This window comes from Ornithodoros turicata, chromosome 10 (assembly GCF_037126465.1).
Source record: "Ornithodoros turicata isolate Travis chromosome 10, ASM3712646v1, whole genome shotgun sequence".
Lineage (NCBI taxonomy): Eukaryota > Metazoa > Arthropoda > Arachnida > Ixodida > Argasidae > Ornithodoros > Ornithodoros turicata.
In genome coordinates this window covers 16,150,952-16,167,094 of record NC_088210.1, presented here as the reverse complement: position 1 = coordinate 16,167,094, position 16,143 = coordinate 16,150,952, and the positions used below count along the sequence as shown (strand labels likewise).

The 16,143-nt window shown below is 46.5% G+C and overlaps 1 protein-coding gene across 1 annotated transcript; it reads left to right on the top strand.

Annotated features, from left to right (window-relative positions):
• The first annotated feature begins 3,668 nt into the window (after positions 1–3,668).
• Positions 3,669–15,317, top strand: LOC135369733 (mucin-5AC-like). The gene is made up of 2 exons (XM_064603250.1): positions 3,669–3,674; positions 12,993–15,317. The coding sequence occupies exons 1-2, from the start codon at positions 3,669–3,671 to the stop codon at positions 15,315–15,317; spliced, it is 2,331 nt and encodes a 776-aa protein (XP_064459320.1).
• Positions 15,318–16,143: the final 826 nt, after the last annotated feature.

Sequence of the window (16,143 nt, the reverse complement as noted above, 5' to 3'; positions counted from 1 at the left end):
TTATCCGCAGTTGATTGTCAGCATCACCAACTGCTTCAGGAACCCAGCCTAAGCGAAGGTTAGTCGACAAGGCAGGGCGTATAGCAGCTATGTTCGTGTTGGTATTCCATATTTCCTCTTGTAAATACAGCGCTCCTGTACCTATCTACATTTTCCACGTAATCATTACGCAGAAAATGTCCATCTTCGGAAGATGAAATGCGCGTGAGCTATGTGGATGTCTTTTGATGCGCGATTTAAAAATATACCAAATAGATAACGCACGGCAAACGGTGTTGGAGCCTGACTCCTGCTGATTGCTTCCGTGTTTCGATGCACCCTTCGGACGCTGTTTGAAGAGAGCACGTCGTCTCGTTCTGAGATAATGCGAGAAGATCAGCAAACGCTGCTCCAGGAATGAAGCCACCAACAGAAAGTCCTTCAAGTAATTCAATAAAATAAAATTGAATTGCATTCAAGAAAAATCGAATGAGTGCTAGTGCCAGACGCGTGTTTGTCCCTCTAGATGGAGCTCGCCTCGCCTCGTTTGCCTATCCGAAAGTCCTTGTCCTTGCAACAACAACGCGCTCTGAAGCAAAGCGCGAAGTTGAGCAACTTCCTCCAATGCTGCACCAGGTGGTGCCACTCGCCAAGGAGGTGCATGACTCCGCTAAAGCAGTGCGAGGAGGCATACGACAAGGTTCTACTATTTCATGCAGCTTAACAGCTTTACTTTTTGAGAGTTGCAGGCGTTCAAACTTTACTGCTCTTGCGTGCGTTAAAAAAAGAAAAGCACACAAAATACGAATTTTGTTCCGTATCGGGAACACTGAGTTTTCGTGAACGAAGGAACACAAACAAACAAATACTTAAACCTGAAAGAAGTACAAAACAAAAGAAGAACAAAACGACAAATGAACGATCGAACGCCGAACGCTGTGTGAAACGTATAAAAATTGATTTCTCCACTCCAAGACTGTCCGCGATGATTATTGAAGAGGCAACGACACTTCGGCGGCTCAGCCAACGCCACCTAGACAGAGAAAGCCTGCTTACTCGTCGACGTGACGTAACAACTAAGAGTCAGCCAATCAGGATCGCGTTTTCAACGGCGGTAGCCAATCACGAACGAGCTTTCCGCGGTCGTAGCCATGGAGATGAACCACCGTCGTCTGCGAGTAGTGATTTACTTTAACTTTAAAATAAAGCGCAAAACGGTCCCGTATCTTTCTCGAGAGTGATCTTCTCGAAAGCGTGTTGCACATTTTGTCTATATATTTAGGTCTGCAGGTTACAAGTCGGCTGCAATCATTCGCGAGTTCTTGAACACGCTGAACAGCGAAACACAGTAGTAGACGAATTCCGACTTTATATGTCCACGTAGCGAAGGAGGGAGAGAAGGCAATAAGCAGGCCTTCTGCATCTAGGAGGCGTTGGCTCAGTCCGAACGCGGAATAACCCATTGAAAATAACAGAAATAAATGAAATGAAAATGAAATGAAATGAAAATGAACCTGAGTATCGTATAGTTTGAAGAGGGACAGTCTGTCTGCCGGGAAGGGCGGAATACGAACATGCGGAGTAAAATCACGAATTTCATTTCACAACAGCGAAACCTTTTTATGACGCAGAATTGACGTCTTTCCGGTCGTTTATGTCGTTGACACTCAAGGAAACTTCATGCATAACGTTTCTGCGTGAACGTTTAGTGCAGGGTTAAGTTGACGTACATGGTCGACTCAAAGGGGCACTAAAGTGAAGAAGAATAGACCTCTTCCTGTTTGTAAACAAATGACGTCAAAGTGTTCGACAGCGCCACCAGTTTGGTAGAGTTGAACTATATGCTCGAAGCTATGGGGCGAACAAGTTCGCGCCCGCAAACCACGGCCTTGAGGGGATTACGATGGCTCCTGAAAGGGACGTGACCTTCGGTCCTACTTTTCTTTCAATAGGAGGCAGCGAACAAGTGTCCATTCGTGGAACCCAGCTCTCACCTTCCGATCTGTTTCGGTTTCAGTCTGTCTACCAACGTCATGATGACGTTTCTCGGATAGAGGTTTATAAAACCTTTATCGCGCGGAATGAGAGATGCCGTTACCTTGAGACCAACACAAGAGGAACGGGAGACATTTCAGTTACTTCGTAATTAAGTGCAGTAGCAAAAAAAAAAAAAAAAAAGACACGCATACTGGGCCGACTTCAGAGGGAACTGTACCGACATTTGGAAACCGACAAAGGAAAAGTCCAAGGGCTTTGATGGTCAAACTCTGTAACGCTCTATCCTGGAGTGATATATGTACACAGGGTGTCTCAGATAAATCCTCGCGCCGAATAATTTGAGAACGGCGCCACCTATCGGGAAATTTTCTTTTTTTGTAAGCGTCTCTGACGCATCGTCCACTAGCCACTGTCGTTGTCCATTCGCCACTCAGCGTGAAATTGATATGCGCATGCTCACTAGTTAGCAGAAAATATCAAATCAATTCCCCGAAAATGACAACTTTCAAAGTGCGCGTGAGACGGTATCGCGACATCTACTACACCATTGGGCTCCTTCCTGCTGCCCTCTCTCCATCTGTCCACGTCTGTACACCGCTCATAGCCACAGTTGCTTCGAGGTGCTGACACGGAATTAAATTATCCTGAGTACGTACCTCTCCGAGAAAAAATAATAATAATCGGGTCTAGTCATTTTTGCGAGTAATTAATTGGTTTCGGATTACACATTTTCCCCGCGTAGGAGCGCAAAAAGAAGCTCTTTCACACCGCATGTTTGACAACAGGGTGTGCTGATAGAAAAGTAACAGCAGTTATTTTCATCTAATTAATGAGCGTGCGCATGTCAATTTCACGCTGCATGGATAATGGACGATACGTCAGAGACGCTTACAAAAAAGAAAGTTTCCCTATAGGTAGCGCCGTTCTCAAATTATTCGGCCCGGGGATTTATCTGAGACATCCTATATTATATATCACTAACCGTGTATTCACATGAGCGACATTCCCCAGAATACTCCAGCGGAAGGTGCGAAAAACGTCATAGCTTTCTGGTGTCACGTGAGCGCGAGCGCTAACCGCTGAATATCCTGCGAAACGGCCACAAGATATTCCGTAGCAGACGACAGGAAAACACGCTGACGGTGTCTGCTAAGTGTCGTCTGCTAAGTGTGCAGTACGCCGCTCCCGATATTCCGCACTGTGTGAATACTCAACATAACGCGGGACGAAGCTTCGGCTCTGTGAGCAGTGTTTTCGCTTTTTCTTCCACTAGAATCTTCCGTGAGGATGTCCCTCGTGCGAATACGTGGTATCGCACTTATCTATGTATACACCGCAGTCCTCTATGACCGTGTGGCGCACTTTCGTGTCCTGCTTAGCGGCATAAAAGACCGCTGCAATCCTTCACGTCCGATGCCGTCGTCCGGTTGGACCTTCCGATTAGTCCCCTAATGAATGTCGTTTAGCCGCCTGTTTGACATGATGTCGTCCTCAACCATGCATTGAATGATCAGCGACGCCTTGCAGTCGCCCCTTGTTTTTTGGTTTTTTCGTCGGGCCATTCACCCGAAAGCGGGGACCTGTTCTTCCACTCACGTTCACCCTTACGGAAGGTGAAGTGAGAAAAAAAAAATCTCTACGGCGTCCGGTCGATTCATTCCGGTGGTTGCCTTAAACCAGACAGCATCGAGATGAAGGTGAGTCCAAGTTGCACGCCCAATTTTTGATATTCCTTGCCGTCTCCTTCTTCGATTCGAACTCTACTTTCTGGTGGCCGTACATAGTGCTGTAGTTTCAACGTCCGGTTCAGAACTACCGTCCTCCGATTATAAAGACGTTTTATCACCGTTCTCATACGGGTTCTTACCGATGCATACGAGTGCTATAGGTTCGCTATATTTCTGCTCCGCAGTTTATACCTATCCGGCTGTTCCTGTGTTTGCCAAATCCTATTGTTTCTCCTCAGAATTCCCGCTTTTCTTTCACATGTCTAATCTAACCTCATCCTTTTGTTTGTTTGTTTCTTTCTTTGAAAGAAGAAAAAAAATTGGAGAAACTGAAATAAACCTAATCCTTATTGTTCAGTGTTCTACATGTCCGGAAACTGTTCGGCTCCTGAATTCCGAGAAGCGGTTGATTTAAAGTTCGAGCGCGCAATATAGTTTGGGAGGGGGAGGGATCTCCTCTTCGCACATCACTGAACTCTGTCAGACGCAGACAGTAAAGCGTAGACACTGTAAATGGAGGTACTGTCGACCTCGGGGACGTTCGTCGATGTCAAAAAGGCGTGGCTTCGTTCACACGCATTAGAGAGTGCGTTTGACATATAGTTAGTGTAACAAGACCAGGCAGACATGCTAAATGTAATACTTTTTGAGGATGACATGGCTTTGAATAGGCTCTGCCCCCAACATGGCGACGCATGCTGTACAAACGTTTCGTCAATGAGGTTCCGCAAACCAGACTTGTGCGTATAGCTTAATTAATTAATTAATAATTCGGGGCTTTACGTCACGAGAATACTGCGATCGTACGTATAGCTTGAGTTCCGTGCTTGAAATACGCTAGTTTAAATGCCTTTGTTGGTATTTTAGTTACTCGATACACTCTTAGAAAAAAAAAGGGTGGAGTGGCTACACCTTTTAGGAGGTAATAGTTGTCGCATCATGTTGTGCCTAAAAGGTTGCGAAGTTCTACCTGCTACCTAACTGTCAAAACAATGCATAATATAAAACCCCGAGACTAAGGAACACGAAAGGACAGACACAAACACGAAGTCTGTCCTTTCGTGTTCCCTAGTCTCGGGGTCTTACATTATGCATCATCTTGACCAGCTCGCGTGCTTCCTAGCCGTTTTTTCATTGTCAAAACAAGACTTCACCGCATAGCACGTTGTCCGCCAACCATTGACACGACTGACAGGGTTACCGCTTCTGATTCGGTGAGCGAGGGGGGCGTACGCCTCTTTGTAGCAGCCTGGATATATGAGAATTGCATTTACCACTCTTTTACACACTTTATCAGACGCTATGTTGACCTAGGTGGTAACTATGGAAGTTACCACCTTTTCACACCCTTTTTTCTTAGAGTGTACTTTACACGGAGGTATTTCTGCGCTAGCTATTGGAAATACTTTTCTCAGTATTTTATACTCAGTAGTCTAATTACTTTATTTCGCTGCATACCATATATTTAGTTTCGCAACCCCGTTCCCCGCCCTCCCCCTGCTGCCTTGCCTGTTCGTCTTGTTCGTAGATTGTTAAAACAGAACTTCACGACATAACACGCTCATTTCGGATGGTATCATTCTGCCCCCTGGTTCGTTGAAAACAAGAGGAGCGCCAATCCTGGACACGCATAATGTGTCCAAGATTACTTTTACTATACTTTTATTACTTGCCTTATATGGATCCGTCTTCTGTCCCGAAATATGACGTTCCTGCACTCTTAGAAATGAACTCCACCGCAAAGTACGCTCCTATAGCCAACCATAATCTCGAATGATACCGTTATCTGCCCTGATTTGATGAAAACGGGAGGCGTACGCCTTTTTGTGACAATTATGAACAGCATAAGTGTCACAGAAAAGGCGTACGCCTCCAGTTTTCAACAAATCAAGGCAGATAACGATATCATTCGAGATTATGGTTGGCTAGGAGCGTGCTATGCGGTGAAGTTCATTTCTAAGAGTGCAAGAACGTGGGAGTGGGAGTCTTCCTCTGGCGGTCTTGCCCCGCGTGCGTTTCATCCGTGGACACAAGGAACTTGGTGACTCGTTCGTAATATACTCAGTACAGACTTGGTTCGTTGACAGGTTGTACCCAAGTGAATTTCGTCCACGTTTTGTCTTTGGTAGAGGTATACGAATCGTTTCCGCAGCGGTGCCATTCACAGTGAGCTTTAGTTTCTCCCGATATACCTTGGCGTCAGACTACAGAGTTGGAGAGCAGAAAGGGGATTCCCCTACTTCCCTGGTGGACGTGCAAGGTAATCATCTGAACGCGTTTCGGAGAACGACAACTTTGCCGACCGATACTCAAGTATTGACTGACTGATTGAGTAGAAAAATCAATAAAAATGTAAAGATGTGAGTCCCGATAGGGTCGGGACAGGCGCTACTGCAGAACATGTGAATAGAGAAGAAAGTATCATATATCTTAAATGTATCTTTAACGCTTAAAACATTGTCTACTCTACTCTATTTTTGTTTCCAAGAATTTGTACTGTACCTTATAGTTACATCCAGTCCTCAGTATTTTAATATTTCGTTTGAAATACTTATTCGTAGTATCTGGTACATGCCTGGTTACAGCCTCTTAAGAAGTAAAGAGTACTTTTCGTTGATGTACAGTGTACAGTACAATAGGACCAGCTCCCGTGGCCATAGTGGTTAGGATGATCGCTTTCCACGCCGAGACTGGGAGGTGACATGGGTTTGACTGCACGGCTGTGCTGTCTGAGGTTTTCCCTGGGTTTTCCGAAGACTTCCCAGACGAATGTCGGTACAGTTCTTCCTGATGTCGTCCCAGGACGCATATTAACCCGCCCCCCATTCCTCTCTGCTATCCTCTCTCCACATCTGTATGCCGCTCATAGCAACAGTTGCTTCGCGGCGCTATTACGGAATAAAAAATACACCAGTCAGGTAAATGATCGCATCCATCCCAGTGTACTACAGCTATCTATCAACCATTTGGAAGCACCGAAATGTGATTTTCAAAGTTAGCGGGCAACAGAAGCAGCACTGAAGCGCATTGGGCGCAATGCCCGAACACGAAGCCTAATTTTCCTTCTTCTTTCTCTCTCTCTCTCTTCTTTTTTTTGTTTTTGTTTTTTAAGTTCCTCACACATGAGGCAATCGACGTTGCGGATTGGCATTGGTGCGCCAGCGATTGCCACACTCTTGAAAATGGTGGTGGTGCACTCTTAAAAATGAACTTCACCGCATAGCACGCTCCTAGCCAACCATCATCTCGAATGATATCGTTATCTACCCTGATTTGTGGAAAACGGGAGGCGTACGCCTTTTTTGTGACACTTATGATGTTCATAATTGTCACAGAAAAGGCGTACGCCTCCCGTTTTCAACAAATCAAGGCGGATAACGGTATCATTCGAGATGATGGTTGGCTTGGAGCGTGCTATGCGGTGAAGTTCATTTTTAAGAGTGTGGTGGTGGTGATGGTGAAAGGGCTTGCCGTTGTCGGCCTCACGTATGTGGGCAACGTCACGACTGACGCCCTGGGGAAATGTGCGTCCTGGGCCGACTTCTAGGGGAACTGTGCCGACATATGTCGGCATAGCACCATGCTAACCAACCATCATCGCGAATGACAAAGTTCTCCCCCTTGATTTGATGAAAACGGGGAGTGTACGCCTTTTCTGTGACACTTATGCTGTTCATAATGCCACAAAAATGGCGTACGGCCCCCCGTTTTCACCAAATCAGGCGAAAGAACGATGTCACTCGGGATGATGGTTGGCTAGGAGCGTGTTATGCGATGAAGGCCATTTTCAAGAGTGCGGCAATGCACTCTTAAAAATGAACTTCACTGCAAAGCACACGCTTCTAGCCAACCATAATCTTTAATGATACCGTTATCTGCCGTGATTCGCTGAAAACGGGAGGCGTACGCCTTTTTTGTGACAATTATGAAGAGCATAAGTGTCACAGAAAAGGCGTACGCCTCCCGTTTTCAACAAATCAAGGCAGATAACGATATCATTCGAGATTATGGTTGGCTAGGAGCGTGCTATGCGGTGAAGTTCATTTTTAAGAGTGATGGTTGACACAGCGTGCTCTCTGGTGACGTTCTGTTTCTTGGAGTGCAGCACTGACGGCGCCGGAATCCGAACTCGCGTCGCCTCTGTACAAAGTTATGGGAAAAAAAAAAAAAAGAAGAAGAAGAAAAAATGTGGAAAGGGGAAACGTGATGTAGAGTCTGTGTCTAAAATGATTTACAAATGCTTGGTTGTGTTAAGTCGCGTTGCCAATCCCGAACGTCGATTGGCTCATGTGTGAGGAACGCCAAAAAATAAAATGAAGAATGACTTCGTGTTCGGGCTTTGCGCCAAACGCGCTTCAGGGCCGGGGCTTTACGAAGCCTTCGTTGGCAGTAAATTTCTATTAACTTTTTATTCAAAGCCCTGTAATGCTTCGTGAAATGGTTTAATTTCTCTCTGCATTGCCCCTGTATTGGCATCAGAGCGGAAGACCAGCCACACAGACTGGCTCCCTCTAACGTTTCACACGGACTAAACTAAGGCTACGTAGATGCCAACTCTAGAGCAATATGATCTCTAGATTAATATGTGTGCTGGACGTCACCCTGCAACGAACGAATACTCGCGGAAAGTTGCGAACGTGACAACGGCACACTGTACTTGGCCACCTAAAAGTGAAGCACATACGTACCTCTATCATCTTCAAAGAGGACCGAAGATGTCTGCCATCGTCTTGCAAAGTGCACAGCTCCCAGCACAGCTCTCTCTCTACGAAGAGCGCGACGAACCCCTGCTCGAACAAGATTTAGCGCTTCTGCTACACTACGCACGCGGCCACCCTGTGCTGCAATGCAGCGAGAAATCCACACCTGGTAGTTAATCTCAACTGCCAGAAGGAGGAACTGTTTCCTATCGCGATGCGGGACGGGAGGCTGAAAGAGCGTTTGAATGACAGCCCACCGAATGCGTAACACACCGAACAGGACTTCAACTTTGTGCCATAGCGTATCGGGCACAAGGCACAGATGAAACGCGTGTTCCGCAGTTTCGTGACAAGCACAGAACCGTGGTAATTACAACAAGGGCTTATGGGAACTTACATTGGAACGTTATGAGACAGCCAGAGACGGAGGTAGAAGAAGCACAACAACATTCCCGGTGTGCGCAGCAGCAGCGCCAGCCGGTGTAAACCCATAACCGAAGCAGGCAGACGACGGAGGAGTGTCCCTCAAAGTTCCCATGCTGCTCTGTAAAATCTTTGCGCATCTTTGTAAAATCGTTTATTTCAGAATGCCGCAAACACGGTCCGGCGTTCACATGGTAGTGACGTCACATGACCCTATAAATCCACTCCATGTAATTGGCCCCACGAAGCTATCGCTTTCAAAGTTGTCATGCAAGCAATTCATGTCTGTGACGAACATTGAAGGCACATGCAAAAAGACCCGTGAACGCCTCAGAGACCCACCTGTGCCACAACGTGTTACCACCACTTTATTCAGTGTCAGATACTTTCCCTGAAACGCGGATTATCAGCGGGACACCTGATTATGAAACGCTATCAGCGAAGATCCGCTTTCGCCATGACGCGTAGAACAGGATGGCTACTTTATATTGCGGCCGCGTGAAGTGTGTACGTCACGCTGACATCCAGTCGCTCCTGGATGACCTCGTCGACGGACGACAAGAACATTCTGGAAAAGATAGGATTAAGACACCTCTTACAGAATCGATAAGCTTTAAGCCGGATCAATTTTTCTTGGACGAAGGCCCAGCTTAGTAAACGGCTGTATTAAAGTCATTTTGTAGACATAAATGTCTTTCACATTTATTGGGCATTCACTTGGGGTGGGACGAAATGGACCTCTGCGAAATTAATGTGCGTTGGCTCATTGCGTAGGCAGCGCTCGGTCCTCCTGTTTCACATTGTTCTATGGCTGTGACAAATAGTAGTAGTATTCTTCGAATATCGAATCATTATATATATACGCGATTCGAATTCCGAATCGAATATGGAATTCGATGTTCGACTGGCAGAGCTATTCGACTACAGAGCTTTCGCTTGGACTATTCGCTTCGCGTTTAATTTGGGCACATGTAACTATGCGCCTCGGCTTTTTAAATCACTATTCGCACAGCCCTAAGTACTTCGCTTCGGCACGCACTCGCTTGTCCAGGAAGTGGATGTCTTAAAATGACACTGATCCTCGCCATAAAAGGATACTTACTCTTCTGTATGCATGAATAACATGCAAACGAGATCCTTCTTTAAAGGCTTATATACTGACCTTGAAACCAGATAAGCGAAAGTGTTATTAGTCGTATCCTTTCGAGCTGCGTATTTGGCACTAGTGGGAAAGTCCTTTAACGTCTCTTACGAAAAGATATATTGGGGAGGGGGGCGGTAAACAGGTTTGGGACGAACTTTCCTTTTACATGTATCGAAACTATATGTTTTGGCTGTAGAGCACGGTCGCGTACAGTAAGCGCTTTTTGTATAAGGTAGCCAATCTGACGCCATGTTTAGACTCTATATGTACTGCTTGCGAGTTGAGACACACTTGTCTGAAATCGACACTTCGTGGTTTATCCTGTCTGAAATGCCCAAGTGTTGCAAGATTGTTTCTTCCAATTAATATAGACTATAGTACGCCATACTTCCCACCCTCAAACACAGTAATGGTACAGTTCCCTCAGGGGCGTCCAAGCCAATACGGGCCGCTGTACCTTAGATTTCAGACAGACAAGTGTGTCGCACACTCTTAAAAATGAACTTCACCACATAGCACGCTCCTAGCCAACCATCACCCCGAATGACAACGTTCTCGCCCTAGATTTGTTGAAAACGGGAGGAGGAGCCTATTTTGTGGCCATTATGCACGGCACAAAATAGGCTCCTCCTCCCGTTCTCAACAAATCAGGGGTGAGAACGTTGTCATTCGGGATGGTAGTTGGCTAGGAGCGTGCTATGTGGTGAAGTTCATTTTTAAGAGTGCACGCAACGCACTTAACGCGTTTGCGTTTCTACCCCTTCTCTACCTAATAAAGAAAGAAGAATGAAGGGTGTAAAGACAGCTTGGCGTGTTAGGGAGTGAGCGAATGTCATGAATTCTCATTCTGACTGTGCATATAGCAGAGTTCTCGTCTTTTCAGAAGTAACGAAATGAGCACCGTTTATTGTGCAGCCTCACTTCACATTTGCAAGGGAACGCATACGCTCATTCACATGCGATGGTGATCTGACGTTTGGAAAGGAACAACAGTATTTATTTATTTATTTACCCTCAGAGTTCTTCATTACAGAGGGGAGTGGGTAATATATTGAAAATAGGCATACACATATGTTATACAAAAAACAAGAACAAGAAATGCAGTTGATCAAAATGCAGGTTTCATGGACAAATAAGCACATGTATCAAAACAGGTATCAAATACTATATTCGCTGAGTGCATTGTTGAAATGAGTGATAGAGCTGATGTTGGAAACAGAAGAAGGAAGGTAGTTCCACCTACGTGCTGTGCGCGGGATAAACGAATCAGCCAGTGTGTTAGTTGCAGCTATGGGAACAAACACTTTGTGAGAATGATCTACTCGCAAGGATATATAATGTGCAGAGGAAAGAAGTTCGTTTTTTAGCGACATGTTGTGATAATAAATTTTATGAAACAGAGAAATGCTAGAAAAGTCGCGTCGGGACTGTAATGATTGTAATGATAAATGATTCTTCATTAGTAGGCGGCAATTAAATTATGAACGATGAAAGGAAGCGGTTAGCTGCTGTTGTTTAGAAAATTTAAAGTCATTGATGCGGAGCGAGGGCGAAAAACTAGTTTTTCCTTATCTCTTCGCCACATCGTGCCGGACTTCCTCCAAAGGCGTTTTCATAATGTTGGCGTGAGCTTCGACCATTTCTTCCGAGCGCAAATGAAAAAGAGCAGGAACCACTGCATATGGAAAAAGGGGAACACAACCACAAACCAACCCTCTCCTTCCTACAACCGGTCCTCTTGTCGAAGCACCTTCATATGCTTTCGTCTTGGACGCTGGAACCCATAGCGTCGCAGGTTCATGCACCGTCCTTTTTTTTGCTTTTATATCAGCCACAGAATCGTCTGCGTTCAACCGATCCGTCATATACGCTGCAGGGATAATGCAGAGCAGGACCTCACGTAGGCACTCGGAACGGCCAGTGTTGCTGGATGCCACCTTCACCTCGACCTTCCAAGGCCGCCGCGGTGGCTACTTATTCATTTGTATCACGTACAGGAAATCCTTTTCGCTTGTGCCGTCAGAGGCTTGTATGAATGTCTCGCAGTGCATGCGTCTGCCATACATCATTCCTGGAAGACTATAGCGACTATAGCAAAGGTGGATGCCATTTCCTCAGTGGATGACAATTTTATGCAGTACAATTTTTTTTTTATCAGTATCGGTGTTCGACACAGTTCCTCATTACTCTTAGAAAGTCACTAAACAATTCCTATCCCCGGAAACAAAGTCTCAAAAAATGAAGGTGTCATTACAATAATATCTATGGTCCAGTGACAACGAGTGTCACTGGTATGGCTCCAATTTTTCTCTCCTCGTAACCACCCTCACCCTCGCACAACCATAGTGGAGTTGTCCACTGATGGAGGCCCACTACGGCAGTCGAAAGCACTACCACAACCACATACTGCGTCGTGTACAGTACCACAATCAGCACCTATTATGTATATTGGATTGCTTTTGTGCACCTCAAAGTAGAAATTGGAGACCGCAGTTCATCCCATAGACGATGTTATGGACATCCTAAGAGCAATAAAAGTCCTTACACTGTGCAACTTGCCGTGTAACTTACAAAAGTTACACTCTGCAAGGGGTACACATGTTTTCACATAGAGGTTGCTGAAATAATAAATACGTTTGACGAGTGCATCTACTTGTGTGTGGAGTGTTGGATCTTTCTGTGTTTCTGCCTGACCGTCTCGGATTGCACCACGAGCCAAGTGTGATGTGGTGCACTGGTTAAAAACCCACTTGGCGAGGTCGCTGAGAGGACCTTTCTATGTATTCAGCTCAGAATAAGGTCTGCCAAAAAGAAAAGTTCGAATGTTTTCCACAGGAATAATCTCGCGGTTCCTAACTTATCCACCAGGGATTACTCGCTTGAAAGGCAGTGAGCCAATTGATACAGTCATGAAAAATCTTGTTGTTTTATCATGAAACCTAATGCAAAAATACCTTTTATTGTCCTATCGCCATATTTGTCTTATCGCCATATATATTTTCTGTCTTTTGTTCCATTCAGGCACCGCTACTCCTGCTGACCATAACAGCCAGTGTTCTCAGCGTTCCCGTCGACAAGGCATACGACAGCGGACGCGAGAACGGTACGCCGAGACTACTACGTGCGGGCTGGCGTTTATCGGACGGCTCCACGACCGATGAAGGCTCTTACGGTTACACGGACCCGTTCGGCAAGAGACGCGGTGACCATTACACATCCGACGAAGGTGGCTTCGTCCCCAGAGACGATCACGGTCCCAACATCCCTTCAGAGGTTGACCAAAGCGTGGACCAAGTTGCCCAGCAAAGCGAAAGAAAACAGATCGTTCGAGACTTTGATGTAGCAAGATCTCTAGGTCGTTCAACCGCGAGGCCCAGGCGTCCACAGCCTCCATTCTACAGGGGTTCGGAATACCTGGCGGAGAAACCAGCGTTGCCACCGCATGTCCTCAAGGCGAGGTCCGGAGATACGTTTAGAGTACGTTCCAGGTCGAGACCAGTGTACAGGCCTTTGTATACGTCGAGCGATCACTTAGCTGAACGGCCGGCCATTCCTATACCGCAGATCGAGGCTTACGAGAGCAGTAGGGGGCCAGTGGGTTTGATTCCTTACGTGGAAGAAGTCGTGCAGGAGGAACCTTCAACGGAAAAGTCTACGAATGCAGCACGGGAGGAGGTTACGGTTGTCCCTCTAAGGTTCTCGAAGCCTAGTGCGGTACCGGACGTAACGACGTACTCTCCGGGCCCTGTCCTTGCTGAAGGAGATGCAGTTGAACTTGACGCAAAGCCCGATTCAACAGACGAGAATAAAGACGACGCTTCTAGCAACGTCCAAACCACCACTCAAGCGCCAACGCAAACGCAGGGCACGACATATGAAAACACTCCTGAACAGGCTAATGCCCTGTCATACTCGTCCACGCTTGAAGAGAGCTTTCCTTCTGCTCCCCTGACGTCTCTAAGACCCGAAGAACCTTTTTCGACCACCACGGTCAGCACCAGCGCGAAGACGGAGGAAGCAGATGGTTTGGTATTATACTCGGATGACGCTGAAGTCGCGCCCGAACCCTCGAGGCGACATCCGGTTCCCCCTCTGACGACGCCTCCAGTCCTAACGTCACCAAAACCTCCGTCTGCGTCATCGCTCTATCCGCCAAGGAAACGGTACACGTTCAAGCCCTTTGTAAAAACCAGTGCTGTAACGGTTCCAACTACTGTCGCCACGGTGGCAGTACAGGATGTTCTCTATTCCGGAGTCGGCACGTCAGGTGACAACGTCCAGGAAAGAGTTCCAGCCGTAAGCGTCAGCCCTAGTGCTGGATTTGAAACCACTCGTAACCTTCTCATATCGACAGAACCTACTGTACATGAGAACGATAACATTCCGGAAGTACCTCAGGAACCAGAAGAACAAGAAACCACAGAAAACCGCGATGAACTTACACAAGGGGTAACGTCAGTTCCTCAGGCTACCGAGATATCCGAATTGACTAAAACAGCAGAAGAGAAAGTTGCAGAGAAAAACGGAGCGTACTCTGAAGTTACCACGAGCAGTACCGTGGTAGAGCCGGGGGCGCAGGTAGTACCGGGAGAGTCCAGTGACGTGCAGACACAAGAGGTTCCGTCTGAAGCACTAAAGCAAGGCGAAGATGGCGTTGCTACGACACAGGCACAAAGTTCTAGCGTTCTTCCTCTCTCTAAAGTGACGTCAGAAACAGAACCTACCCACGCGTCAGGAGTAGAGCCAGCCGAGGAAGTGACATCTGCGGTGTCTCAACCGGAAAGCACGGTTGTCCCCTACCATGATGGGGCACATTCTCCAGAACGACCACAAGACAGCACTGCTCTTGCAGAAGGCGTAAGTGTTTCGCAGCTTCCAGGGAATGAACCAGTCACAGTTGTCTCCCCAGCGGAAGTAGAAGGAACTAGCCAGAAAGGCCAACCTCTTGTACTGTCCACAGACGCGGCAACGCTGGACAAGTTTGAACAGAAGGAAGGCCCTCCATCCTCTGAAAGTCCAGAAAGCTCTTTTGTTACGCAAAATGAAGAGTCTGCCGTAACGAATGAGGACAAAAGCGAAACCGATGCAGCGCTGCCTAGTTCCTCTTCAGCGCCTTCGACGAACGCGCAAACGGTTCAGTCGTCGGTCACGACAAGTGATCCTCCGTATTCCGAAAGTAAAGCACCTGAGTCTGCTACCACCGGACCCGTACAACCGACGGAGCTCTCAACAGAGACTGGTCTTGAGGAAACTGACGACAAATTACAGCCTGGGCAGTTCGCGAGGGGTCTTCAACCTGCTCATAGCATACATCCGGACAGTGCGTCTAGCAAACTAGTGTTTTAAGACGAGATCCTGTGATAGGACTTCAGAAGCGCGTGGAAGAGAATCTTCGAGAACTGCACAAAGGGTGACGGGACGTTGGTTATATGGTGCCAGAGAGTGAGTTTCTCTGTTTAAGGGGGGTGATGGGAACCTCACCTCGAAGGGGAGGGGGCAGCGTTTATATCAGTATTCTGTCTGAGACATTCCTCGTCGCATTGTCTCCCGCCTCATTTTAAAATTGTTGTGCGAGTGTTTTTGTTGTTTTGTGAATAAAATGTCAAGATATCGAATGTTATCTAGAACATTCGTTCTCGCATTCAGTTCCAAGCGCACGTTAATTGGACGAGTGCGTTGCTGGAAAGCCGTCTTGTACAAAACTTGTACACCTCATTTGAAAGACAAGTATAATTAGAAAATTTTGCGAATCAAATGGTTTGTGTTGAATATGTAGGGGCATCTTTAGTTTCAGGTCTGGAGGATACTATGGCTCGCATATACACACAATCGAAACTCATTCATATATAACCCGCTAGGAGTCGTACCATGCCCTTTACGTAACCTTCGAGAGGTAGAAAATTACGTAAGCTGTAAACAGAATAATGGGGCATTTTAAAATACTGTATGGATTTAATATATGCATGGTCACTCCTGGAATTTGACGCATACGTATATCCGTTTCTGCATTCCAGTTCGTTTGCGCTTCTTCTCAGACGTGGTCGATGAATTCCGTTTGACTGCAACAGGTCACTATGACCATATGGTCAAGGACACTGCTCTTTTAAGCAGGTCAGACAGGGGTATCATAAGTGAGCCCAAAAGCGGGCTCACACGTTTTGATCGCTGTAGG